General features: G+C 48.7%; 3 protein-coding genes across 3 annotated transcripts in view; all 3 read right to left on the bottom strand.

Moving 5' to 3' along the window:
- LOC103104682 (ras GTPase-activating-like protein IQGAP2) overlaps nt 1-8,804 on the bottom strand; it is a 47,994-nt gene extending 39,190 nt beyond the window's left edge. The window contains exon 1 of the mRNA XM_056824781.1: nt 8,195-8,804. Coding sequence (XP_056680759.1) covers nt 8,195-8,296 — 102 coding nt within the window. The 5' untranslated portion in view covers nt 8,297-8,804. The remainder of the gene's footprint in view (nt 1-8,194) is intronic.
- A 6,577-nt stretch (nt 8,805-15,381) lies between these two features.
- On the bottom strand, nt 15,382-17,300 carry LOC103104952 (ras GTPase-activating-like protein IQGAP2). The gene is made up of 2 exons (XM_056824783.1): nt 16,806-17,300; nt 15,382-15,878 (listed from the first exon to the last, which is right to left on the bottom strand). Exons 1-2 carry the CDS (start codon nt 16,905-16,907, stop codon nt 15,714-15,716), a joined length of 267 nt encoding a protein of 88 aa, XP_056680761.1. The 5' UTR covers nt 16,908-17,300; the 3' UTR covers nt 15,382-15,713.
- A 6,696-nt stretch (nt 17,301-23,996) lies between these two features.
- On the bottom strand, nt 23,997-25,925 carry LOC103098619 (ras GTPase-activating-like protein IQGAP2). The gene is made up of 2 exons (XM_056824782.1): nt 25,416-25,925; nt 23,997-24,488 (listed from the first exon to the last, which is right to left on the bottom strand). Exons 1-2 carry the CDS (start codon nt 25,515-25,517, stop codon nt 24,324-24,326), a joined length of 267 nt encoding a protein of 88 aa, XP_056680760.1. The 5' UTR covers nt 25,518-25,925; the 3' UTR covers nt 23,997-24,323.
- Nucleotides 25,926-26,202: the final 277 nt, after the last annotated feature.

Below are 26,202 nucleotides of genomic sequence, written 5' to 3'. Positions count from 1 at the left end.
CAAATAGTTGCGGAGCAGCTACAGTGGACAAGGTCACAGATTTCATCCCATGGGAGTTGGGGAGGTTTCAAACCATGAGAAGCCCCCCGAGCCTCATGAATGGACTCGCACGAAAGTCCTCCACAAAAACAATGTCAAAAGCAGAAGGCAGAAAGAGGAAAAGGATGCCACACAACTTCAGGGGACTTGAGGGAACAAAAGTCTATCACCTCGCACTTCCTTCACAAAATGACATCACTTACTGTTGATTTTGTTGATGCTCCCTTGGATTTCAACTTGGGTCAGGAGCTCCTCCCTTGCATCTCTTTCCTCCTCAGAAAGGATATACTGAAAAAACAACAACTTCAATGGTTGCAGCCCAAAAGCAAACAGGCTTTCAAGAGTTCAGTCCTTCAGGGAATACCTTTCCCAATGGGCCACCGATTCTCACGTCCAACATGGGCTCGATAGATTACAGAATCAAAATGCACTTTGGTTTTTGTTGAACAGTGTTTGTAAAACCACATTTCTTTTCTCCTTCCATTGTTTCTCCTGTCTAGTTCTGCACGCTTCTATTTGGGATGTTGTTGGCAAAGATGCTGGACTGCTTGGCCACTCCTCCAATACAACTTGGAGAGAAAGTTCTACAGAGACCTACTTTTCTCTTGTAATCATCCTCTCAGAGCTCATAGCCTGGGCTTATTCTACAAAGCTGAGACTTTTATCACCCACATCAATCCCAACTAGAAAAATCTAATCATGGGAGGCAGGCATGATCTGGTGCTTTCGGGGGAACAGAACGAATCCTGGATGCAAGTTCTGGCCATATGGGGGAGAGGAAGGCAAGGAAGGGAACTTAAGCCTTGTCACTGAAAAACTGTTGCATGAAGTACACATTTTGATGCCTGTGATTTCATGCAGGAAGAAGTTTAAGGAGAAATATAGCGAGGATTGAGAATATTCTCAAGGAACAACATGAGTAGCACATGGGGATTCCTTGAAAACTAGGGTTGGGCAGTGATTCTAGGTCAGTGATGGTTGAGTCTTTTGGAAACTTTTGGAAACACTTTTGGGAACTGTGCGGTGCCTTCCCACACCCCACCTCCAGACTTGGTGCCCGGATCCCCATCCCCTGCTTTGCCCTGCCCACACTGCAACAATGTGTCACATCCCTCTCCCCAGCATTGGACAGAGGGGCTTTGGGGGGGGGGATGAGGGCTCCCAGCTGGCTGGAGCCTGGGCAAGCCAACTCCTGTAGCCATAGGGACCAGCCCTTGCACCCAGCTGCGTTGGGGGCTGGCTGAGTGAGGGGGCTGCTGCCTGGCCGTGGGCTGAGCAGGTGGCGCAAGCCCAGAGGGTAGTCAACTCAGAGACCCTGCTCCCCGCACTCACCATTTGGGAGTGGGGCCAGCACCCAGCCAGCCCATGCCTGGAGAAAGCTACCTCCTGAGGCCAGGGACCTTCCCCTACACCCAGTCCCGCCTGCCTATTGGGCTGCCATTCCCATGGGGTGGGAGCAGGGGCCAGAGGGAGCCTGGTTACCCTTTGGTGGCTGAGGTCACCCCCCACACTGCCACCTGGCAGGGAAGGACAGAAGAAAGTGGAGATCTTTTCAGGGCTGTGGCGGCCTCTGCTCTACGGGAGGGGATACACCAACACCTTCCCCAAGCCAAGCAGCCCCGAAGCCCAGACAGAGGGGGGACAAAGGGAAGGTTTACCCTGAACTCAGAGGCAGGAAAGCAACTCTGCAGAGGAACCATCCTCCACACCCACATCCAAGGAGAGGTCTCTGGGTGCCGTCTTTGGCACACGAGCCATAGGTTCACCAGCACGCTTCTAGCTGTTGCAAAGTAAAGGACTCCCCAATCTTTCTATTGCAACCATATCTCCTAGTACTTTTCTGGTGAGCTTTGACAAAACTGCAAGTTCCTCATGCATTTGAGACCTTCTTTTACCTCATTATCTACCTTCAAATCCTCTTCTCTGTGCCCTGGCTTGTTTCCTACTAAGAAGTAAGACTTCAAATATCTCCCTGGTAGTCACTGTTTATCAGCTGACAACTGTTCTATTTCCAGCACCCAGGAACACCCTTAACTATGTTTTACGTTTAATCCTTAGCGAATAAAGTACCTTTTCTTCTTTCTGCTCTATGGCTTCCCAAAGTGCCTTTTGATAATTCCCAGCGAGGTTATCATGCACAGACTTTAAAGCGGCTTTGGGATTCTTGAGAGTTACAAGAGTCTCTTCTGCGATGCCCTTCTTAATGGCTTCAATGATGGCAATGACTGCAGCATGCACTGAACATGGGAGAGGAATAGAAGACATTTATTTTTAAAGCCAAAAAGCTAATGAGAGAAACATTGGGATGAAAAAAGCCGGCCTCCTTTTACCTTAAATGATTGTCCACATTAAACTAAATTAGAATGACTTTGCATTCAATGTCTTGGGTGTGTGTGGGGGGCTGCGGGGGTTGGGGGGTTTCCATTTTTGAGCCCTTACCTTCTGTCTGAGACTCAATACTATGTATTAGTTGCCAGGCAGAAGAGCGGGAAGGCCTAGGCAATTGTGGCAAAGAGAATTGACCAGGGTCACACAGCTAGGACCTGTCCCCAGTCACCTTGTAACTCAGCACACCTCCTGTCTCCAAGCCTTTTCTGTCCACTGAGTCCCTTAGCTGCCCTGAAGCTGTTGGTCCAGAAGTCTACAAATATTGAGATTATGTGCTCAGCGTTACATAGCTGAAAACGATCTGAGGCCGTGGTCTATACACAATAGGCCATATGGCTTTCATGGCTGTTGCTTGTTAAGAACTACCATCATTACGACATTTCCCACTTTCCTACATCCTCTGGTTTTCTTGGTTTGGCTGATGATGACTGTAAAAGGAATAATCTACATGCTCTCATGGGTTGCAAAGAGGAAATTAAAGCTCTGCCTATGTTAGCTGAGCTTCATCCTTGATAATTGACATAGAAACTGCTTCTCAGTTCCAGGATTCTTGTCGCTGAGGACAACAATTGAGAGGGAACTTAAAAACGAGTGAACCTCCAAGGATATTTAGCGAGGCTACAGGAAAGCAGAAGCGATAGAGTATTTGTGCAAGCCATTTCAAAGCTTTTGGCCTGAGTTGGGGGTGGGGTGGAATTGCTTGACCAATAAGGGCCCTTTCCACTCTCAATCAGAGGCTGCCTTGATGCAGGGAAATGTTAGACGAGATTTCCACCCAAGGTCTTCTTGCCCAAATCCAACACTAGGCTCTCTACGCAACACAGGCAATTTGCCTGGCAGATTCCGCAAATTCCTGAGCAATGGAAGAATGGGAAAATAACCCTGTGGTGCCTAAAAGGGGCAACCTCGGGGTTCGGGAGGCTGGGCATGTTACAAAAGAACAAAAACAAGACAACCCATGACGAAGCCGTACAATATTGGGCTCTCCATCTTTTTCAACATCAAGGTTTAGGAAAAAAAGATGCTCAAATTCCGTTTCAGTCCTGTCTCACAGAAAACTGTCAATCAGCACTAACCCTGACCAGGCAGGGCTACAAGACCCTGACCATATCAGAGATGAGTGATCCTTGATGAAAAGATGAAGATGGTGTCTCAGGCAACCTGCCCATCAAAAGGGGCCAAAAAGATTTGGAGCAGCTACAGCTGACAAGGTGACACATAGCATTGCAAGAGAGCAGGGCACATGTCAAAGCTCGAGAAGAGCCCAAAGCCTTAAACATCGACGCACATGGACGTCCGCCAACAAAACTACGGCGAAATCATGAGACGAGAAGAGGAAAAGGATACCTCACAACCTCTGAGCCTTGAGAGAAATGATGAAGAGTGGCTGCTGACAAGTCAAAGAAGGGTAAACCAGGGCAGGGATGATTTCATTACAAAGATGAGGGGTGGGAAAGGCAAATATAACAACATAAACCTGGAAATATCCCACAGAGGACCTGAGAGCTGCAAAGTCCTGCAAAACCCTCCCAAAACAGATTAAGAAATTGAGGCCCATGGAGAACAAATCATTTTTCCAACAGTCCCAAAGGCCTTAGTGGCATAGCTGGGACCAGAAATGCAGACTCCTGATTTTGATCCATTTTGATCCTCGCAGGAATCTAAGCTTACTGACTCAAGGAAAGGGAACAAGAATACATTCTGCCCCTACTAGGTGACATGCACTGTGCTGCTCGGTGCTGCATAAATATCATCTCCCTTTCATCCTGACCACAACCCTGAGAGGTAGATACTATTATTTCCCCCATATTGGCATGGAGGAACCTCGGCCAGAGGCTCAATCATTGGCCCAGGGGCATATCACGAGGCAGTAGCTGAGACATGACTTGAACTCCAGCCTTCCTCACTATGCAGTCAGCACTTTAGGCACTGAGCCACACATCAGATATTTCCTCATTATTCCAGAATGTTTCCTCGGCCGAGGAAGACTTTAGTCCAATATCCCGCATCCTTTACATTTCTATCACCATCTGTGATCAAAATGATGAACAGAGCGCCACGGCCAAGAGGATGAAGTTATAGTCATTGCCATGAAAAAGTCACCTTTCGATATCATCTAGAGGGGAAGGTCAGTGGCTGTGGATAAGAGTGAGGAACCTGGACTTGAGAAGCCCTGGATTCAGATCCGGCATCACATACTTTCCTACCTTTTCCTAACCTTGCGAAAGTCATGGAACTCCACTTGCCTAGCCCTTACCGCTCTGCTGCCTGGCAACCAATATTTGTATTGATTCACTTTCCATGAACTAAGACAAAAATCATGTAATAAGACACATTAGGACAAGTTCCCTGCACCCCCAAATAGGACTGGAGTTAAAAATTGAGGAAACCATTGGCTAAAGGTCAAGTCTCGAATTATCCAGAAGACCGACATTCGCAAGCATTCTGCAAAACCAAACTGACTGCACTTACTTTCTTCTTCTTGAATTTCAGCTTCTTGAATTTCCTCATTGACCCTATTGATTTGATTCTGGATTTCGTCCGGCCTCAGGTTATCCTGTCCTTGAGATGAGGCTTCTCTTTTGATGGACATGAGCCTGCTAGCGTACCTGGGGAAGACAAAAGTCACCAAACATCCATTATCTTTAAATGTCCCTTTCAGTTGAAGAAACACGACAGATACTGGGAGAGCGACCTATGGGAAGAGTAGGAGAACAGGCAGGCAGCAGGGTTTGTCGCCCTTCCGTGACATTCACCCGAGAAGCATGTGTAAAACGATGATGTTGCAAAGGGAAAAGCCCTGTGGGGACTCGAGTGTCTAGAGGACGCCATGGCCACCCCAAAGAGCCTCTGACCACAAGGAACCCGCACCTCCGTAGGACTTACACAGGGATGGACAGCTATTTACAGCACACAGAAAATGACTTCCAGGTGGGGGCATGCCCACAAAGGGAAGGCTCAGGGAAGGGACGTCTCGCGTAGCTGTCCTGCCCTGACAGAACTAAAGTCTCTGTAAATCGTAGCGCCCACTTGCCCAGCCCTTCTTGTTCTTCTGTCTTAGAAACGACAGGAGGAGAGGGATTAACAACATGGAAAAGAAGAAACAAAAGGCATTGCTGTTGTCCAAGTGAGAGCTGAAGAACGGCCCCACTTGCCTGGGAGTCATTTCGATGGCCTGCAGATCTAAGAGATTCTGGGCATGCAGAATGCACCAGAGTTGACAAGAGAGAAGCAGTTTCTCTCTGACCTTGTGGACCTGGCTAATCCCACTGTGAGAGTGTCAAGGCCAGAAGGGGCAAAGTGGTCTCAGGTCGGAAAGGTTTATCTCCATCGCAGTCACAGAGCCATGGTTTTCTACACACAGTTGGTTTCCTTATTCTTCTGACTGTGGAATTTGGAGTCAGAAGAGCTGGATGAAAATCCTGACTCTAGGTGGCTTGGGGTATTGAGAGTCAGGCGGAGAGAGGGGAGGTCTTCGATTCAAGGAGGACCCCAGACACTTCCTAGCTGCCTAACCATGGAGAAGTCACTTTGCCTGCATTCTCTAGCCCTTACTGCTCTTTGGCCTCAGAACCAAAGCCTAAGACAGATCCCAAGATTTAAAGCAAAGGGTAATTTTGGTTTCCTTTCGTTTTTCATCCTTAATCGGCCATCTACTACCAATGGGATCACAGGCGAAGCCAACAAACCTATCTAAGCCTCAGCTTCCTTCTCTGGTGCAGAGGTGGCTGGGGTAGGGAACCGCTAACAAATCTGTCCTCTGGAGAACTTTTGCTCACCTTCAGGGTGGGCGGTGAGGGGGTGGGGGGTAAGGTGGGGCATTTTATAACTGTTAACACTGGGAGAGGACCAGCAATATCTCCCCTCGGGGGGGGGCACCAACACAAATGAGGACAATCCCATAGAGCCTGACTAAAAAGTATCCTGGCCTTGCCCTCTTCCACATGCAGGTATGTTTCTTTCTCAAGCTTTTCACTTTGGTTTAGAACATCCATCCATCCTGCACTAATGGCTCCAGTGTCTTTGCTGTCCAGGAGTGAGTTCTGGCAGCATCAAATGAAAGGAACACCAGCTGAACATGGGCACGTGCCAGCTAGGACCCTGTTCAGGGCTGTCCCAAGGAAATAGCAAAAGGAAGCCCCCTCTTCTCAATGTCTGCTTTGCCCCCTATTAGAGTAGGTGATGGGACAGATGGTTGGAGATAATGCAGGATGCCTGACAGTGATCAGATCTACCAGTGCAGAGAGGCTCCTTAAACACTGAGAGCTCAACATGGTCTGGCTCACGCAGGCCACAGAGGACTCAAAACCAGGTCCTGCTGACTTCTTCCTGAGCTTGTCACCGGACTTCTCTTACTGGACAGAAAGCCCAAGGTAGCCACTCTACCTGAAAGCATGGCAAACGTGTAGGTTACGGTGGCAGCTTCCCTCATATCCCCCACAGTTGAAAAGAACAACTCCACCTTTTCGGAAAAGCAAATACAACCAAGACAACGTCCACGAGCACTCTTAGCTCTTCATGACCACTTAGAATATGGCCCATCAGGAAACCAAAAACATTTCCAAAGGGCTTTGACAGGAAGGACTCCATCCTTGAGATTACAGGTCCCTGGAGCCAATGATTCCAGAATGTCACCGGTACCACTGACAAAGAGCTGAAAGGAATGAGGGATCCCTTACCGTTCCAAGTGTGCTTCATCCAGGTTCTTGAAGTCAATTAAGGGATTTCTGAGACGATCCTGGGTCAACTCAAGATCCTCGGTTTCCAACGCCTGGTTAAGCAGAGCAACGGCTGACACCTTCTCTACTGTCGTGGACAGCTCCTCGGGGGCCAAGTAGTACTGGAGCAAAACATATGTCCTTCAGGAGAATTGTCACGGCATTATACAAAGTATCAATTCTTAAAATCCCCACGAAACACAAAAACGAAAAACCTGCTTGAAACACCTTGCTGCCAAAGGTGCCATGGTCACAATTGAAGAAAAGGAAGTCAATAGGTAGGTGGATGAGAAGAAGAACAAGGATGCATGAGAAGGAATGCCAGTGTAGTCCCTAATATTGCCAACAGCTGATAATTCGACAAGCTGACTATCAGGGCCACACGGGATGATAAGCTGGCAAGTAGCTGTGCTATTACTCCCGACAGAGTCCTTGCAGAAAGAGAAAGGCTTTTTCTTCAACCCTTACCTTCTCTTGTGACACCGATAGAGTGCTTAGGTTCCAAGGTAAAAGAATGCGAAGGCCTAGGCGACGGGGCTTCGGGACCTTCAGTAAGGTCACAGGGCCCTAACGTTTCAGGGTATCGCCCCGGGCCGGTGTTCCTCCGGCTTGCCTCACTGACTGTTCCATCTCAGTCTGTTTGGTCAATCCCTTCCCTTCTGTCTTGGAATCAATGCTCAGGAGAGCTTCCAAGGCAGAAAAGGGGTAAGTAAGGGCTAGGCCATTGGCGTGAAGCTCACGATCAGCCAGCTACCAAAGGCAACCAGGCCACACGGGAACCGAAGTCTGCAGGACCCCCGGTCCAATGCTCCCTCCACGGGACCAGCCGTCATGGCAGTCCGGACGACGCAGTGCCTATGCTTTCTGGGGAATCACTACTTTAAGTGAAGGGCAACTAGATCCTATGGATGGCCGCAAAGTCCCAGCAGCTTTCTTCCCCTTCTGCCATGATCTCAGAGCAACACCTCATTTTCAAGTGGATTCTGCCCTTCCCAAGCAATGCTCCAGCCCCCGAGTCACTCATGCAGCCACAGACCTCCTGCACTTACCAAAGAGCTCTGTTCCTGAAGGTTGAACAGTTCATCCTGATAGAGAACAGCAGCAAAGGGATGGACGGTCGGGAGCTGGGCCTCAGGTTTCATGAGTGCCATCACGGTGTTACTGGGATGACCTTCCCGAATCACAGCATTGATCTCATCGACAGCAGCGAGCCCTGGAGGACAAGGAGGCAGTCAGATGGCAGTCAGAATCACACTTTATGTACTTGCTGGTGTTTCCCCTTGAATCGCTCAGGGATTGGGGGTTTAACGATCACTACTCTTCCGGGCAGCACCAGCCTAGCCAATCACCACTTACCCTGACCACGGAGAGGTCTACAATACCTAGACCACATCAGAGATGAATGATCCTTGATGGAAAGGGGCAGATTGCGTGTCTCAGCCTTCCGGCACAACAAAAGGGGCCAAATAGTTGCGGAGCAGCTACAGTGGACAAGGTCACAGATTTCATCCCATGGGAGTTGGGGAGGTTTTAAACCATGAGAAGCCCCCCCGAGCCTCATGAATGGACTCGCACGAAAGTCCTCCACAAAAACAATGTCAAAAGCAGAAGGCAGAAAGAGGAAAAGGATGCCACACAACTTCAGGGGACTTGAGGGAACAAAAGTCTATCACCTCGCACTTCCTTCACAAAATGACATCACTTACTGTTGATTTTGTTGATGCTCCCTTGGATTTCAACTTGGGTCAGGAGCTCCTCCCTTGCATCTCTTTCCTCCTCAGAAAGGATATACTGAAAAAACAACAACTTCAATGGTTGCAGCCCAAAAGCAAACAGGCTTTCAAGAGTTCAGTCCTTCAGGGAATACCTTTCCCAATGGGCCACCGATTCTCACGTCCAACATGGGCTCGATAGATTACAGAATCAAAATGCACTTTGGTTTTTGTTGAACAGTGTTTGTAAAACCACATTTCTTTTCTCCTTCCATTGTTTCTCCTGTCTAGTTCTGCACGCTTCTATTTGGGATGTTGTTGGCAAAGATGCTGGACTGCTTGGCCACTCCTCCAATACAACTTGGAGAGAAAGTTCTACAGAGAGCTACTTTTCTCTTGTAATCATCTTCTCAGAGCTCATAGCCTGGGCTTATTCTACAAAGCTGAGACTTTTATCACCCACATCAATCCCAACTAGAAAAATCTAATCATGGGAGGCAGGCATGATCTGGTGCTTTCGGGGGAACAGAACGAATCCTGGATGCAAGTTCTGGCCATATGGGGGAGAGGAAGGCAAGGAAGGGAACTTAAGCCTTGTCACTGAAAAACTGTTGCATGAAGTACACATTTTGATGCCTGTGATTTCATGCAGGAAGAAGTTTAAGGAGAAATATAGCGAGGATTGAGAATATTCTCAAGGAACAACATGAGGAGCACATGGGGATTCCTTGAAAACTAGGGTTGGGCAGTGATTCTAGGTCAGTGATGGTTGAGTCTTTTGGAAACTTTTGGAAACACTTTTGGGAACTGTGCGGTGCCTTCCCACACCCCACCTCCAGACTTGGTGCCCGGATCCCCATCCCCTGTTTTGCCCTGCCCACACTGCAACAATGTGTCACATCCCTCTCCCCAGCATTGGACAGAGGGGCTTTGGGGGGGGGGGATGAGGGCTCCCAGCTGGCTGGAGCCTGGGCAAGCCAACTCCTGTAGCCATAGGGACCAGCCCTTGCACTCAGCTGCGTTGGGGGCTGGCTGAGTGAGGGGGCTGCTGCCTGGCCGTGGGCTGAGCAGGTGGCGCAAGCCCAGAGGGTAGTCAACTCAGAGACCCTGCTCCCCGCACTCACCATTTGGGAGTGGGGCCAGCACCCAGCCAGCCCATGCCTGGAGAAAGCTACCTCCTGAGGCCAGGGACCTTCCCCTACACCCAGTCCCGCCTGCCTATTGGGCTGCCATTCCCATGGGGTGGGAGCAGGGGCCAGAGGGATCCTGGTTACCCTTTGGTGGCTGAGGTCACCCCCCACACTGCCACCTGGCAGGGAAGAACAGAAGAAAGTGGAGATCTTTTCAGGGCTGTGGGCGGCCTCTGCTCTACGGGAGGGGATACACCAACACCTTCCCCAAGCCAAGTAGCCCCGAAGCCCAGACAGAGGGGGGACAAAGGGAAGGTTTACCCGGAACTCAGAGGCAGGAAAGCAACTCTGCAGAGGAACCATCCTCCACACCCACATCCAAGGAGAGGTCTCTGGGTGCCGTCTTTGGCACACGAGCCATAGGTTCACCAGCACGCTTCTAGCTGTTGCAAAGTAAAGGACTCCCCAATCTTTATATTGCAACCATATCTCCTAGTACTTTTCTGGTGAGCTTTGACAAAACTGCAAGTTCCTCATGCATTTGAGACCTTCTTTTACCTCATTATCTACTTTCAAATCCTCTTCTCTGTGCCCTGGCTTGTTTCCTACTAAGAAGTAAGACTTCAAATATCTCCCTGGTAGTCACTGTTTATCAGCTGACAACTGTTCTATTTCCAGCACCCAGGAACACCCTTAACTATGTTTTACGTTTAATCATTAGCGAATAAAGTACCTTCTCTTCTTTCTGCTGCTTGGCTTCCCAAAGTTCCTTTTGATAATTCGCAGCCAGGTTATCATCCACAGACGTTAAAGCGGCTTTGGGATTCTTGAGAGTTACAAGAGTCTCTTCTGCGATGCCCTTCTTAATGGCTTCATTGATGGCAATGACTGCAGCATGCACTGAACATGGGAGAGGAATAGAAGGCATTTGTTTTTAAAGCCACCAAAGCTAATGAGAGACACATTGGGATGAAAAAAGCCGGCCTCCTTTTACCTTAAATGATTGTCCACATTAAACTAAATTAGAATGACTTTGCATTCAATGTCTTGGGTGTGTGGGGGGGGCCAAGGAGGGGGGGTGTCCATTTTTGAGCCCTTACCTTCTGTCTGAGACTCAATACTATGTATTAGTTGCCAGGCAGAAGAGCGGGAAGGCCTAGGTTATTGTGGCAAAGAGAATTGACCAGGGTCACACAGCTAGAACCTGTCCCCAGTCACCTTGTAACTCAGCATACCTCCTGTCTCCAAGCCTTTTCTGTCCACTGAGTCCCTTAGCTGCCCTGAAGCTGTTGGTCCAGAAGTCTACAAATATTGAGATTATGTGCTCAGCGTTACATAGCTGAAAACGATCTGAGGCCGTGGTCTATACACAATAGGCCATATGGCTTTCATGGCTGTTGCTTGTTAAGAACTACCATCATTACGACATTTCCCACTTTCCTACATCCTCTGGTTTTCTTGGTTTGGCTGATGATGACTGTAAAAGGAATAATCTACATGCTCTCATGGGTTGCAAAGAGGAAATTAAAGCTCTGCCTATGTTAGCTGAGCTTCATCCTTGATAATTGACATAGAAACTGCTTCTCAGTTCCAGGATTCTTGTCGCTGAGGACAACAATTGAGAGGGACCTTAAAAACGAGTGAACCTCCAAGGATATTTAGGGAGGCTACAGGAAAGCAGAAGCGATAGAGTATTTGTGCAAGCCATTTCAAAGCTTTTGGCCTGAGTTGGGGGTGGGGTGGAATTGCTTGACCAATAAGGGCCCTTTCCACTCTCAATCAGAGGCTGCCTTGATGCAGGGAAATGTTAGACGAGATTTCCACCCAAGGTCTTCTTGCCCAAATCCAACACTAGGCTCTCTACGCAACACAGGCAATTTGCCTGGCAGATTCCGCAAATTCCTGAGCAATGGAAGAATGGGAAAATAACCCTGTGGTGCCTAAAAGGGGCAACCTCGGGGTTCGGGAGGCTGGGCATGTTACAAAAGAACAAAAACAAGACAACCCATGACGAAGCCGTACAATATTGGGCTCTCCATCTTTTTCAACATCAAGGTTTAGGAAAAAAAGATGCTCAAATTCCGTTTCAGTCCTGTCTCACAGAAAACTGTCAATCAGCACTAACCCTGACCAGGCAGGGCTACAAGACCCTGACCATATCAGAGATGAGTGATCCTTGATGAAAAGATGAAGATGGTGTCTCAGGCAACCTGCCCATCAAAAGGGGCCAAAAAGATTTGGAGCAGCTACAGCTGACAAGGTGACACATAGCATTGCAAGAGAGCAGGGCACATGTCAAAGCTCGAGAAGAGCCCAAAGCCTTAAACATCGACGCACATGGACGTCCGCCAACAAAACTACGGCGAAATCATGAGACGAGAAGAGGAAAAGGATACCTCACAACCTCTGAGCCTTGAGAGAAATGATGAAGAGTGGCTGCTGACAAGTCAAAGAAGGGTAAACCAGGGCAGGGATGATTTCATTACAAAGATGAGAGGTGGGAAAGGCAAATATAACAACATAAACCTGGAAATATCCCACAGAGGACCTGAGAGCTGCAAAGTCCTGCAAAACCCTCCCAAAACAGATTAAGAAATTGAGGCCCATGGAGAACAAATCATTTTTCCAACAGTCCCAAAGGCCTTAGTGGCATAGCTGGGACCAGGAATGCAGACTCCTGATTTTGATCCATTTTGATCCTCGCAGGAATCTAAGCTTACTGACTCAAGGAAAGGGAACAAGAATACATTCTGCCCCTACTAGGTGACATGCACTGTGCTGCTCGGTGCTGCATAAATATCATATCCCTTTCATCCTGACCACAAATCTGAGAGGTAGCTACTATTATTTCCCCCATATTGGCGTGGAGGAACCTCGGCCAGAGGCTCAATCATTGGCCCAGGGGCATATCACGAGGCAGTAGCTGAGACATGACTTGAACTCCAGCCTTCCTCACTATGCAGTCAGCACTTTAGGCACTGAGCCACACATCAGATATTTCCTCATTATTCCAGAATGTTTCCTCGGCCGAGGAAGACTTTAGTCCAATATCCCGCATCCTTTACATTTCTATCACCATCTGTGATCAAAATGATGAACAGAGCGCCACGGCCAAGAGGATGAAGTTATAGTCATTGCCATGAAAAAGTCACCTTTCGATATCATCTAGAGGGGAAGGTCAGTGGCTGTGGATAAGAGTGAGGAACCTGGACTTGAGAAGCCCTGGATTCAGATCCGGCATCACATACTTTCCTACCTTTTCCTAACCTTGCGAAAGTCATGGAACTCCACTTGCCTAGCCCTTACCGCTCTGCTGCCTGGCAACCAATATTTGTATTGATTCACTTTCCATGAACTAAGACAAAAATCATGTAATAAGACACATTAGGACAAGTTCCCCACACCCCCAAATAGGACTGGAGTTAAAAATTGAGGAAACCATTGGCTAAAGGTCAAGCCTCGAATTATCCAGAAGACAGACATTCGCAAGCATTCTGCAAAACCAAACTGACTGCACTTACTTTCTTCTCCTTGAATTTCAGCTTCTTGAATTTCCTCATTGACCCTATCGATTTGATTCTGCATTTCGTCCGGCCTCAGGTTATCCTGTCCTTGAGATGAGGCTTCTCTTTTGATGGACATGAGCCTGCTAGCGTACCTGGGGAAGACAAAAGTCACCAAACATCCATTATCTTTAAATGTCCCTTTCAGTTGACGAAACACGACAGATACTGGGAGAGCGACCTATGGGAAGAGTAGGAGAACAGGCAGGCAGCAGGGTTTGTCGCCCTTCCGTGACATTCACCCGAGAAGCATGTGTAAAACGATGATGTTGCAAAGGGAAAAGCCCTGTGGGGACTCGAGTGTCTAGAGGACGCCATGGCCACCCCAAAGAGCCTCTGACCACAAGGAACCCGCACCTCCGTAGGACTTACACAGGGATGGACAGCTATTTACAGCACACAGAAAATGACTTCCAGGTGGGGGCATGCCCACAAAGGGAAGGCTCAGGGAAGGGACGTCTCGCGTAGCTGTCCTGCCCTGACAGAACTAAAGTCTCTGTAAATCGTAGCGCCCACTTGCCCAGCCCTTCTTGTTCTTCTGTCTTAGAAACGACAGGAGGAGAGGGATTAACAACATGGAAAAGAAGAAACAAAAGGCATTGCTGTTGTCCAAGTGAGAGCTGAAGAACGGCCCCACTTGCCTGGGAGTCATTTCGATGGCCTGCAGGTCTAAGAGATTCTGGGCATGCAGAATGCACCAAAGATGACAAGAGAGAAGCAGTTTCTCTCTGACCTTGTGGACCTTGCTAATCCCACTGAGAGTGTGTCAAGGCCAGAAGGGGCAAAGTGGTCTCAGGTCGGAAAGGATTATCTCCATCGCAGTCACAGAGCCATGGTTTTCTACACACAGTTGGTTTCCTTATTCTTCTGACTGTGGAATTTGGAGTCAGAAGAGCTGGATGAAAATCCTGACTCTAGGTGGCTTGGGGTATTGAGAGTCAGGCGGAGAGAGGGGAGGTCTTCGATTCAAGGAGGACCCCAGACACTTCCTAGCTGCCTAACCATGGAGAAGTCACTTCGCCTGCATTCTCTAGCCCTTACTGCTCTTTGGCCTCAGAACCAAAGCCTAAGACAGATCCCAAGATTTAAAGCAAAGGGTAATTTTGGTTTCCTTTCGTTTTTCATCCTTAATCGGCCATCTACTACCAATGGGATCACAGGCGAAGCCAACAAACCTATCTAAGCCTCAGCTTCCTTCTCTGGTGCAGAGGTGGCTGGGGTAGGGAACCGCTAACAAATCTGTCCTCTGGAGAACTTTTGCTCACCTTCAGGGTGGGCGGTGAGGGGGTGGGGGGTAAGGTGGGGCATTTTATAACTGTTAACACTGGGAGAGGACCAGCAATATCTCCCCTCGGGGGGGGGCACCAACACAAATGAGGACAATCCCATAGAGCCTGACTAAAAAGTATCCTGCCCTTGCCCTCTTCCACATGCAGGTATGTTTCTTTCTCAAGCTTTTCACTTTGGTTTAGAACATCCATCCATCCTGCACTAATGGCTCCAGTGTCTTTGCTGTCCAGGAGTGAGTTCTGGCAGCATCAAATGAAAGGAACACCAGCTGAACATGGGCACGTGCCAGCAAGGACCCTGTTCAGGGCTGTCCCAAGGAAATAGCAAAAGGAAGCCCCCTCTTCTCAATGTCTGCTTTGCCCCCTATTAGAGCAGGTGATGGGACAGATGGTTGGAGATAATGCAGGATGCCTGACAGTGATCAGATCTACCAGTGCAGAGAGGCTCCTTAAACACTGAGAGCTCAACATGGTCTGGCTCATGCAGGCCACAGAGGAATCAAAAGCAGGTCCTGCTGACTTCTTCCTGAGCTTGTCACCGGACCTCTCTTACTGAAAAAAAAAAACCCAAGGTAGCCACTCTACCTGAAAGCATGGCAAACGTGTAGGTTACGGTGGCAGCTTCCCTCATATCCCCCACAGTTGAAAAGAACAAGTCCACCTTTTCGGAAAAGCAAATACAACCAAGACAAGGTCCACGAGCACTCTTAGCTCTTCATGACCACTTAGAATATGGTCGATCAGGAAACCAAAAACATTTCCAAAGGGCTTTGACATTAAGGACTCCATCCTTGAGATTACAGGTCCCTGGAGCCAATGATTCCAGAATGTCACCGGTACCACTGACAAAGAGCTGAAAGGAATGAGGGATCCCTTACCGTTCCAAGTGTGCTTCATCCAGGTTCTTGAAGTCAATTAAGGGATTTCTGAGACGATCCTGGGTCAACTCAAGATCCTCGGTTTCCAACGCCTGGTTAAGCAGAGCAACGGCTGACACCTTCTCTACTGTCGTGGACAGCTCCTCGGGGGCCAAGTAGTACTGGAGCAAAACATATGTCCTTCAGGAGAATTGTCACGGCATTATACAAAGTATCAATTCTTAAAATCCCCACGAAACACAAAAACGAAAAACCTGCTTGAAACACCTTGCTGCCAAAGGTGCCATGGTCACAATTGAAGAAAAGGAAGTCAATAGGTAGGTGGATGAGAAGAAGAACAAGGATGCATAAGAAGGAATGCCAGTGTAGTCCCTAATATTGCCAACAGCTGATAATTCGACAAGCTGACTATCAGGGCCACACGGGATGATAAGCTGGCAAGGAGCTGTGCTATTACTCCCGACAGAGTGCTTGCAGAAAGAGAAAGGCTTTTTCTTCAACCCTTACCTTCTCTTGTGACACCGATAGAGTGCTTAGGTTCCAAGGTAAAAGAATGCGAAGGCCTAGGCGACGGGGCTTCGGGACCTTCAGTAAGGTCACAGGGCCCTAACGTTTCAGGGTATCGCCCCGGGCCGGTGTTCCTCCGGCTTGCCTCACTGACTGTTCCATCTCAGTCTGTTTGGTCAATCCCTTCCCTTCTGTCTTGGAATCAATGCTCAGGAGAGCTTCCAAGGCAGAAAAGGGATAAGTAAGGGCTAGGCCATTCGTGTGAAGCTCGCGATCAGCCAGCTACCAAAGGCAACCAGGCCACACGGGAACCGAAGTCTGCAGGACCCCCGGTCCAATGCTCCCTCCACGGGACCAGCCGTCATGGCAGTCCGGACGACGCAGTGCCTATGCTTTCTGGGGAATCACTACTTTAAGTGAAGGGCAACTAGATCCTATGGATGGCCGCAAAGTCCCAGCAGCTTTCTTCCCCTTCTGCCATGATCTCAGAGCAACACCTCATTTTCAAGTGGATTCTGCCCTTCCCAAGCAATGCTCCATCCTCCGAGTCACTCATGCAGACACAGACCTCCTGCACTTACCAAAGAGCTCTGTTCCTGAAGGTTGAACAGTTCATCCTGATAGAGAACAGCAGCAAAGGGATGGATGGTCGGGAGCTGGGCCTCAGGTTTCATGAGTGCCATCACGGTGTTACTGGGAATACCTTCCCGAATCACAGCATTGATCTCATCGACAGCAGCGAGCCCTGGAGGACAAGGAGGCAGTCAGATGGCAGTCAGAATCACACTTTATGTACTTGCTGGTGTTTCCCCTTGAATCGCTCAGGGATTGGGGGTTTAAGGATCACTACTCTTCCAGGCAGCACCAGCCTAGCCAATCACCACTTACCCTGACCACGGAGAGGTCTACAATACCTAGACCACATCAGAGATGAATGATCCTTGATGGAAAGGGGCAGATTGCGTGTCTCAGCCTTCCGGCACAACAAAAGGGGCCAAATAGTTGCGGAGCAGCTACAGTGGACAAGGTCACAGATTTCATCCCATGGGAGTTGGGGAGGTTTCAAACCATGAGAAGCCCCCCGAGCCTCATGAATGGACTCGCACGAAAGTCCTCCACAAAAACAATGTCAAAAGCAGAAGGCAGAAAGAGGAAAAGGATGCCACACAACTTCAGGGGACTTGAGGGAACAAAAGTCTATCACCTCGCACTTCCTTCACAAAATGACATCACTTACTGTTGATTTTGTTGATGCTCCCTTGGATTTCAACTTGGGTCAGGAGCTCCTCCCTTGCATCTCTTTCCTCCTCAGAAAGGATATACTGAAAAAACAACAACTTCAATGGTTGCAGCCCAAAAGCAAACAGGCTTTCAAGAGTTCAGTCCTTCAGGGAATACCTTTCCCAATGGGCCACCGATTCTCACGTCCAACATGGGCTCGATAGATTACAGAATCAAAATGCACTTTGGTTTTTGTTGAACAGTGTTTGTAAAACCACATTTCTTTTCTCCTTCCATTGTTTCTCCTGTCTAGTTCTGCACGCTTCTATTTGGGATGTTGTTGGCAAAGATGCTGGACTGCTTGGCCACTCCTCCAATACAACTTGGAGAGAAAGTTCTACAGAGAGCTACTTTTCTCTTGTAATCATCTTCTCAGAGCTCATAGCCTGGGCTTATTCTACAAAGCTGAGACTTTTATCACCCACATCAATCCCAACTAGAAAAATCTAATCATGGGAGGCAGGCATGATCTGGTGCTTTCGGGGGAACAGAACGAATCCTGGATGCAAGTTCTGGCCATATGGGGGAGAGGAAGGCAAGGAAGGGAACTTAAGCCTTGTCACTGAAAAACTGTTGCATGAAGTACACATTTTGATGCCTGTGATTTCATGCAGGAAGAAGTTTAAGGAGAAATATAGCGAGGATTGAGAATATTCTCAAGGAACAACATGAGGAGCACATGGGGATTCCTTGAAAACTAGGGTTGGGCAGTGATTCTAGGTCAGTGATGGTTGAGTCTTTTGGAAACTTTTGGAAACACTTTTGGGAACTGTGCGGTGCCTTCCCACACCCCACCTCCAGACTTGGTGCCCGGATCCCCATCCCCTGTTTTGCCCTGCCCACACTGCAACAATGTGTCACATCCCTCTCCCCAGCATTGGACAGAGGGGCTTTGGGGGGGGGGGATGAGGGCTCCCAGCTGGCTGGAGCCTGGGCAAGCCAACTCCTGTAGCCATAGGGACCAGCCCTTGCACTCAGCTGCGTTGGGGGCTGGCTGAGTGAGGGGGCTGCTGCCTGGCCGTGGGCTGAGCAGGTGGCGCAAGCCCAGAGGGTAGTCAACTCAGAGACCCTGCTCCCCGCACTCACCATTTGGGAGTGGGGCCAGCACCCAGCCAGCCCATGCCTGGAGAAAGCTACCTCCTGAGGCCAGGGACCTTCCCCTACACCCAGTCCCGCCTGCCTATTGGGCTGCCATTCCCATGGGGTGGGAGCAGGGGCCAGAGGGATCCTGGTTACCCTTTGGTGGCTGAGGTCACCCCCCACACTGCCACCTGGCAGGGAAGAACAGAAGAAAGTGGAGATCTTTTCAGGGCTGTGGGCGGCCTCTGCTCTACGGGAGGGGATACACCAACACCTTCCCCAAGCCAAGTAGCCCCGAAGCCCAGACAGAGGGGGGACAAAGGGAAGGTTTACCCTGAACTCAGAGGCAGGAAAGCAACTCTGCAGAGGAACCATCCTCCACACCCACATCCAAGGAGAGGTCTCTGGGTGCCGTCTTTGGCACACGAGCCATAGGTTCACCAGCACGCTTCTAGCTGTTGCAAAGTAAAGGACTCCCCAATCTTTATATTGCAACCATATCTCCTAGTACTTTTCTGGTGAGCTTTGACAAAACTGCAAGTTCCTCATGCATTTGAGACCTTCTTTTACCTCATTATCTACTTTCAAATCCTCTTCTCTGTGCCCTGGCTTGTTTCCTACTAAGAAGTAAGACTTCAAATATCTCCCTGGTAGTCACTGTTTATCAGCTGACAACTGTTCTATTTCCAGCACCCAGGAACACCCTTAACTATGTTTTACGTTTAATCATTAGCGAATAAAGTACCTTCTCTTCTTTCTGCTGCTTGGCTTCCCAAAGTTCCTTTTGATAATTCGCAGCCAGGTTATCATCCACAGACGTTAAAGCGGCTTTGGGATTCTTGAGAGTTACAAGAGTCTTTTCTGCGATGCCCTTCTTAATGGCTTCATTGATGGCAATGACTGCAGCATGCACTGAACATGGGAGAGGAATAGAAGGCATTTGTTTTTAAAGCCACCAAAGCTAATGAGAGACACATTGGGATGAAAAAAGCCGGCCTCCTTTTACCTTAAATGATTGTCCACATTAAACTAAATTAGAATGACTTTGCATTCAATGTCTTGGGTGTGTGGGGGGGGCCAAGGAGGGGGGGTGTCCATTTTTGAGCCCTTACCTTCTGTCTGAGACTCAATACTATGTATTAGTTGCCAGGCAGAAGAGCGGGAAGGCCTAGGTTATTGTGGCAAAGAGAATTGACCAGGGTCACACAGCTAGGACCTGTCCCCAGTCACCTTGTAACTCAGCACACCTCCTGTCTCCAAGCCTTTTCTGTCCACTGAGTCCCTTAGCTGCCCTGAAGCTGTTGGTCCAGAAGTCTACAAATATTGAGATTATGTGCTCAGCGTTACATAGCTGAAAACGATCTGAGGCCGTGGTCTATACACAATAGGCCATATGGCTTTCATGGCTGTTGCTTGTTAAGAACTACCATCATTACGACATTTCCCACTTTCCTACATCCTCTGGTTTTCTTGGTTTGGCTGATGATGACTGTAAAAGGAATAATCTACATGCTCTCATGGGTTGCAAAGAGGAAATTAAAGCTCTGCCTATGTTAGCTGAGCTTCATCCTTGATAATTGACATAGAAACTGCTTCTCAGTTCCAGGATTCTTGTCGCTGAGGACAACAATTGAGAGGGACCTTAAAAACGAGTGAACCTCCAAGGATATTTAGGGAGGCTACAGGAAAGCAGAAGCGATAGAGTATTTGTGCAAGCCATTTCAAAGCTTTTGGCCTGAGTTGGGGGTGGGGTGGAATTGCTTGACCAATAAGGGCCCTTTCCACTCTCAATCAGAGGCTGCCTTGATGCAGGGAAATGTTAGACGAGATTTCCACCCAAGGTCTTCTTGCCCAAATCCAACACTAGGCTCTCTACGCAACACAGGCAATTTGCCTGGCAGATTCCGCAAATTCCTGAGCAATGGAAGAATGGGAAAATAACCCTGTGGTGCCTAAAAGGGGCAACCTCGGGGTTCGGGAGGCTGGGCATGTTACAAAAGAACAAAAACAAGACAACCCATGACGAAGCCGTACAATATTGGGCTCTCCATCTTTTTCAACATCAAGGTTTAGGAAAAAAAGATGCTCAAATTCCGTTTCAGTCCTGTCTCACAGAAAACTGTCAATCAGCACTAACCCTGACCAGGCAGGGCTACAAGACCCTGACCATATCAGAGATGAGTGATCCTTGATGAAAAGATGAAGATGGTGTCTCAGGCAACCTGCCCATCAAAAGGGGCCAAAAAGATTTGGAGCAGCTACAGCTGACAAGGTGACACATAGCATTGCAAGAGAGCAGGGCACATGTCAAAGCTCGAGAAGAGCCCAAAGCCTTAAACATCGACGCACATGGACGTCCGCCAACAAAACTACGGCGAAATCATGAGACGAGAAGAGGAAAAGGATACCTCACAACCTCTGAGCCTTGAGAGAAATGATGAAGAGTGGCTGCTGACAAGTCAAAGAAGGGTAAACCAGGGCAGGGATGATTTCATTACAAAGATGAGAGGTGGGAAAGGCAAATATAACAACATAAACCTGGAAATATCCCACAGAGGACCTGAGAGCTGCAAAGTCCTGCAAAACCCTCCCAAAACAGATTAAGAAATTGAGGCCCATGGAGAACAAATCATTTTTCCAACAGTCCCAAAGGCCTTAGTGGCATAGCTGGGACCAGGAATGCAGACTCCTGATTTTGATCCATTTTGATCCTCGCAGGAATCTAAGCTTACTGACTCAAGGAAAGGGAACAAGAATACATTCTGCCCCTACTAGGTGACATGCACTGTGCTGCTCGGTGCTGCATAAATATCATATCCCTTTCATCCTGACCACAAATCTGAGAGGTAGCTACTATTATTTCCCCCATATTGGCGTGGAGGAACCTCGGCCAGAGGCTCAATCATTGGCCCAGGGGCATATCACGAGGCAGTAGCTGAGACATGACTTGAACTCCAGCCTTCCTCACTATGCAGTCAGCACTTTAGGCACTGAGCCACACATCAGATATTTCCTCATTATTCCAGAATGTTTCCTCGGCCGAGGAAGACTTTAGTCCAATATCCCGCATCCTTTACATTTCTATCACCATCTGTGATCAAAATGATGAACAGAGCGCCACGGCCAAGAGGATGAAGTTATAGTCATTGCCATGAAAAAGTCACCTTTCGATATCATCTAGAGGGGAAGGTCAGTGGCTGTGGATAAGAGTGAGGAACCTGGACTTGAGAAGCCCTGGATTCAGATCCGGCATCACATACTTTCCTACCTTTTCCTAACCTTGCGAAAGTCATGGAACTCCACTTGCCTAGCCCTTACCGCTCTGCTGCCTGGCAACCAATATTTGTATTGATTCACTTTCCATGAACTAAGACAAAAATCATGTAATAAGACACATTAGGACAAGTTCCCCACACCCCCAAATAGGACTGGAGTTAAAAATTGAGGAAACCATTGGCTAAAGGTCAAGCCTCGAATTATCCAGAAGACAGACATTCGCAAGCATTCTGCAAAACCAAACTGACTGCACTTACTTTCTTCTCCTTGAATTTCAGCTTCTTGAATTTCCTCATTGACCCTATCGATTTGATTCTGCATTTCGTCCGGCCTCAGGTTATCCTGTCCTTGAGATGAGGCTTCTCTTTTGATGGACATGAGCCTGCTAGCGTACCTGGGGAAGACAAAAGTCACCAAACATCCATTATCTTTAAATGTCCCTTTCAGTTGACGAAACACGACAGATACTGGGAGAGCGACCTATGGGAAGAGTAGGAGAACAGGCAGGCAGCAGGGTTTGTCGCCCTTCCGTGACATTCACCCGAGAAGCATGTGTAAAACGATGATGTTGCAAAGGGAAAAGCCCTGTGGGGACTCGAGTGTCTAGAGGACGCCATGGCCACCCCAAAGAGCCTCTGACCACAAGGAACCCGCACCTCCGTAGGACTTACACAGGGATGGACAGCTATTTACAGCACACAGAAAATGACTTCCAGGTGGGGGCATGCCCACAAAGGGAAGGCTCAGGGAAGGGACGTCTCGCGTAGCTGTCCTGCCCTGACAGAACTAAAGTCTCTGTAAATCGTAGCGCCCACTTGCCCAGCCCTTCTTGTTCTTCTGTCTTAGAAACGACAGGAGGAGAGGGATTAACAACATGGAAAAGAAGAAACAAAAGGCATTGCTGTTGTCCAAGTGAGAGCTGAAGAACGGCCCCACTTGCCTGGGAGTCATTTCGATGGCCTGCAGGTCTAAGAGATTCTGGGCATGCAGAATGCACCAAAGATGACAAGAGAGAAGCAGTTTCTCTCTGACCTTGTGGACCTTGCTAATCCCACTGAGAGTGTGTCAAGGCCAGAAGGGGCAAAGTGGTCTCAGGTCGGAAAGGATTATCTCCATCGCAGTCACAGAGCCATGGTTTTCTACACACAGTTGGTTTCCTTATTCTTCTGACTGTGGAATTTGGAGTCAGAAGAGCTGGATGAAAATCCTGACTCTAGGTGGCTTGGGGTATTGAGAGTCAGGCGGAGAGAGGGGAGGTCTTCGATTCAAGGAGGACCCCAGACACTTCCTAGCTGCCTAACCATGGAGAAGTCACTTCGCCTGCATTCTCTAGCCCTTACTGCTCTTTGGCCTCAGAACCAAAGCCTAAGACAGATCCCAAGATTTAAAGCAAAGGGTAATTTTGGTTTCCTTTCGTTTTTCATCCTTAATCGGCCATCTACTACCAATGGGATCACAGGCGAAGCCAACAAACCTATCTAAGCCTCAGCTTCCTTCTCTGGTGCAGAGGTGGCTGGGGTAGGGAACCGCTAACAAATCTGTCCTCTGGAGAACTTTTGCTCACCTTCAGGGTGGGCGGTGAGGGGGTGGGGGGTAAGGTGGGGCATTTTATAACTGTTAACACTGGGAGAGGACCAGCAATATCTCCCCTCGGGGGGGGGCACCAACACAAATGAGGACAATCCCATAGAGCCTGACTAAAAAGTATCCTGCCCTTGCCCTCTTCCACATGCAGGTATGTTTCTTTCTCAAGCTTTTCACTTTGGTTTAGAACATCCATCCATCCTGCACTAATGGCTCCAGTGTCTTTGCTGTCCAGGAGTGAGTTCTGGCAGCATCAAATGAAAGGAACACCAGCTGAACATGGGCACGTGCCAGCAAGGACCCTGTTCAGGGCTGTCCCAAGGAAATAGCAAAAGGAAGCCCCCTCTTCTCAATGTCTGCTTTGCCCCCTATTAGAGCAGGTGATGGGACAGATGGTTGGAGATAATGCAGGATGCCTGACAGTGATCAGATCTACCAGTGCAGAGAGGCTCCTTAAACACTGAGAGCTCAACATGGTCTGGCTCATGCAGGCCACAGAGGAATCAAAAGCAGGTCCTGCTGACTTCTTCCTGAGCTTGTCACCGGACCTCTCTTACTGAAAAAAAAAAACCCAAGGTAGCCACTCTACCTGAAAGCATGGCAAACGTGTAGGTTACGGTGGCAGCTTCCCTCATATCCCCCACAGTTGAAAAGAACAAGTCCACCTTTTCGGAAAAGCAAATACAACCAAGACAAGGTCCACGAGCACTCTTAGCTCTTCATGACCACTTAGAATATGGTCGATCAGGAAACCAAAAACATTTCCAAAGGGCTTTGACATTAAGGACTCCATCCTTGAGATTACAGGTCCCTGGAGCCAATGATTCCAGAATGTCACCGGTACCACTGACAAAGAGCTGAAAGGAATGAGGGATCCCTTACCGTTCCAAGTGTGCTTCATCCAGGTTCTTGAAGTCAATTAAGGGATTTCTGAGACGATCCTGGGTCAACTCAAGATCCTCGGTTTCCAACGCCTGGTTAAGCAGAGCAACGGCTGACACCTTCTCTACTGTCGTGGACAGCTCCTCGGGGGCCAAGTAGTACTGGAGCAAAACATATGTCCTTCAGGAGAATTGTCACGGCATTATACAAAGTATCAATTCTTAAAATCCCCACGAAACACAAAAACGAAAAACCTGCTTGAAACACCTTGCTGCCAAAGGTGCCATGGTCACAATTGAAGAAAAGGAAGTCAATAGGTAGGTGGATGAGAAGAAGAACAAGGATGCATAAGAAGGAATGCCAGTGTAGTCCCTAATATTGCCAACAGCTGATAATTCGACAAGCTGACTATCAGGGCCACACGGGATGATAAGCTGGCAAGGAGCTGTGCTATTACTCCCGACAGAGTGCTTGCAGAAAGAGAAAGGCTTTTTCTTCAACCCTTACCTTCTCTTGTGACACCGATAGAGTGCTTAGGTTCCAAGGTAAAAGAATGCGAAGGCCTAGGCGACGGGGCTTCGGGACCTTCAGTAAGGTCACAGGGCCCTAACGTTTCAGGGTATCGCCCCGGGCCGGTGTTCCTCCGGCTTGCCTCACTGACTGTTCCATCTCAGTCTGTTTGGTCAATCCCTTCCCTTCTGTCTTGGAATCAATGCTCAGGAGAGCTTCCAAGGCAGAAAAGGGATAAGTAAGGGCTAGGCCATTCGTGTGAAGCTCGCGATCAGCCAGCTACCAAAGGCAACCAGGCCACACGGGAACCGAAGTCTGCAGGACCCCCGGTCCAATGCTCCCTCCACGGGACCAGCCGTCATGGCAGTCCGGACGACGCAGTGCCTATGCTTTCTGGGGAATCACTACTTTAAGTGAAGGGCAACTAGATCCTATGGATGGCCGCAAAGTCCCAGCAGCTTTCTTCCCCTTCTGCCATGATCTCAGAGCAACACCTCATTTTCAAGTGGATTCTGCCCTTCCCAAGCAATGCTCCATCCTCCGAGTCACTCATGCAGACACAGACCTCCTGCACTTACCAAAGAGCTCTGTTCCTGAAGGTTGAACAGTTCATCCTGATAGAGAACAGCAGCAAAGGGATGGATGGTCGGGAGCTGGGCCTCAGGTTTCATGAGTGCCATCACGGTGTTACTGGGAATACCTTCCCGAATCACAGCATTGATCTCATCGACAGCAGCGAGCCCTGGAGGACAAGGAGGCAGTCAGATGGCAGTCAGAATCACACTTTATGTACTTGCTGGTGTTTCCCCTTGAATCGCTCAGGGATTGGGGGTTTAAGGATCACTACTCTTCCAGGCAGCACCAGCCTAGCCAATCACCACTTACCCTGACCACGGAGAGGTCTACAATACCTAGACCACATCAGAGATGAATGATCCTTGATGGAAAGGGGCAGATTGCGTGTCTCAGCCTTCCGGCACAACAAAAGGGGCCAAATAGTTGCGGAGCAGCTACAGTGGACAAGGTCACAGATTTCATCCCATGGGAGTTGGGGAGGTTTCAAACCATGAGAAGCCCCCCGAGCCTCATGAATGGACTCGCACGAAAGTCCTCCACAAAAACAATGTCAAAAGCAGAAGGCAGAAAGAGGAAAAGGATGCCACACAACTTCAGGGGACTTGAGGGAACAAAAGTCTATCACCTCGCACTTCCTTCACAAAATGACATCACTTACTGTTGATTTTGTTGATGCTCCCTTGGATTTCAACTTGGGTCAGGAGCTCCTCCCTTGCATCTCTTTCCTCCTCAGAAAGGATATACTGAAAAAACAACAACTTCAATGGTTGCAGCCCAAAAGCAAACAGG

This window comes from Monodelphis domestica, chromosome 3 (assembly GCF_027887165.1).
Source record: "Monodelphis domestica isolate mMonDom1 chromosome 3, mMonDom1.pri, whole genome shotgun sequence".
In the NCBI taxonomy this organism is placed as follows: Eukaryota; Metazoa; Chordata; class Mammalia; order Didelphimorphia; family Didelphidae; genus Monodelphis; species Monodelphis domestica.
This window is presented reverse-complemented; position numbering and strand designations above follow the sequence as displayed.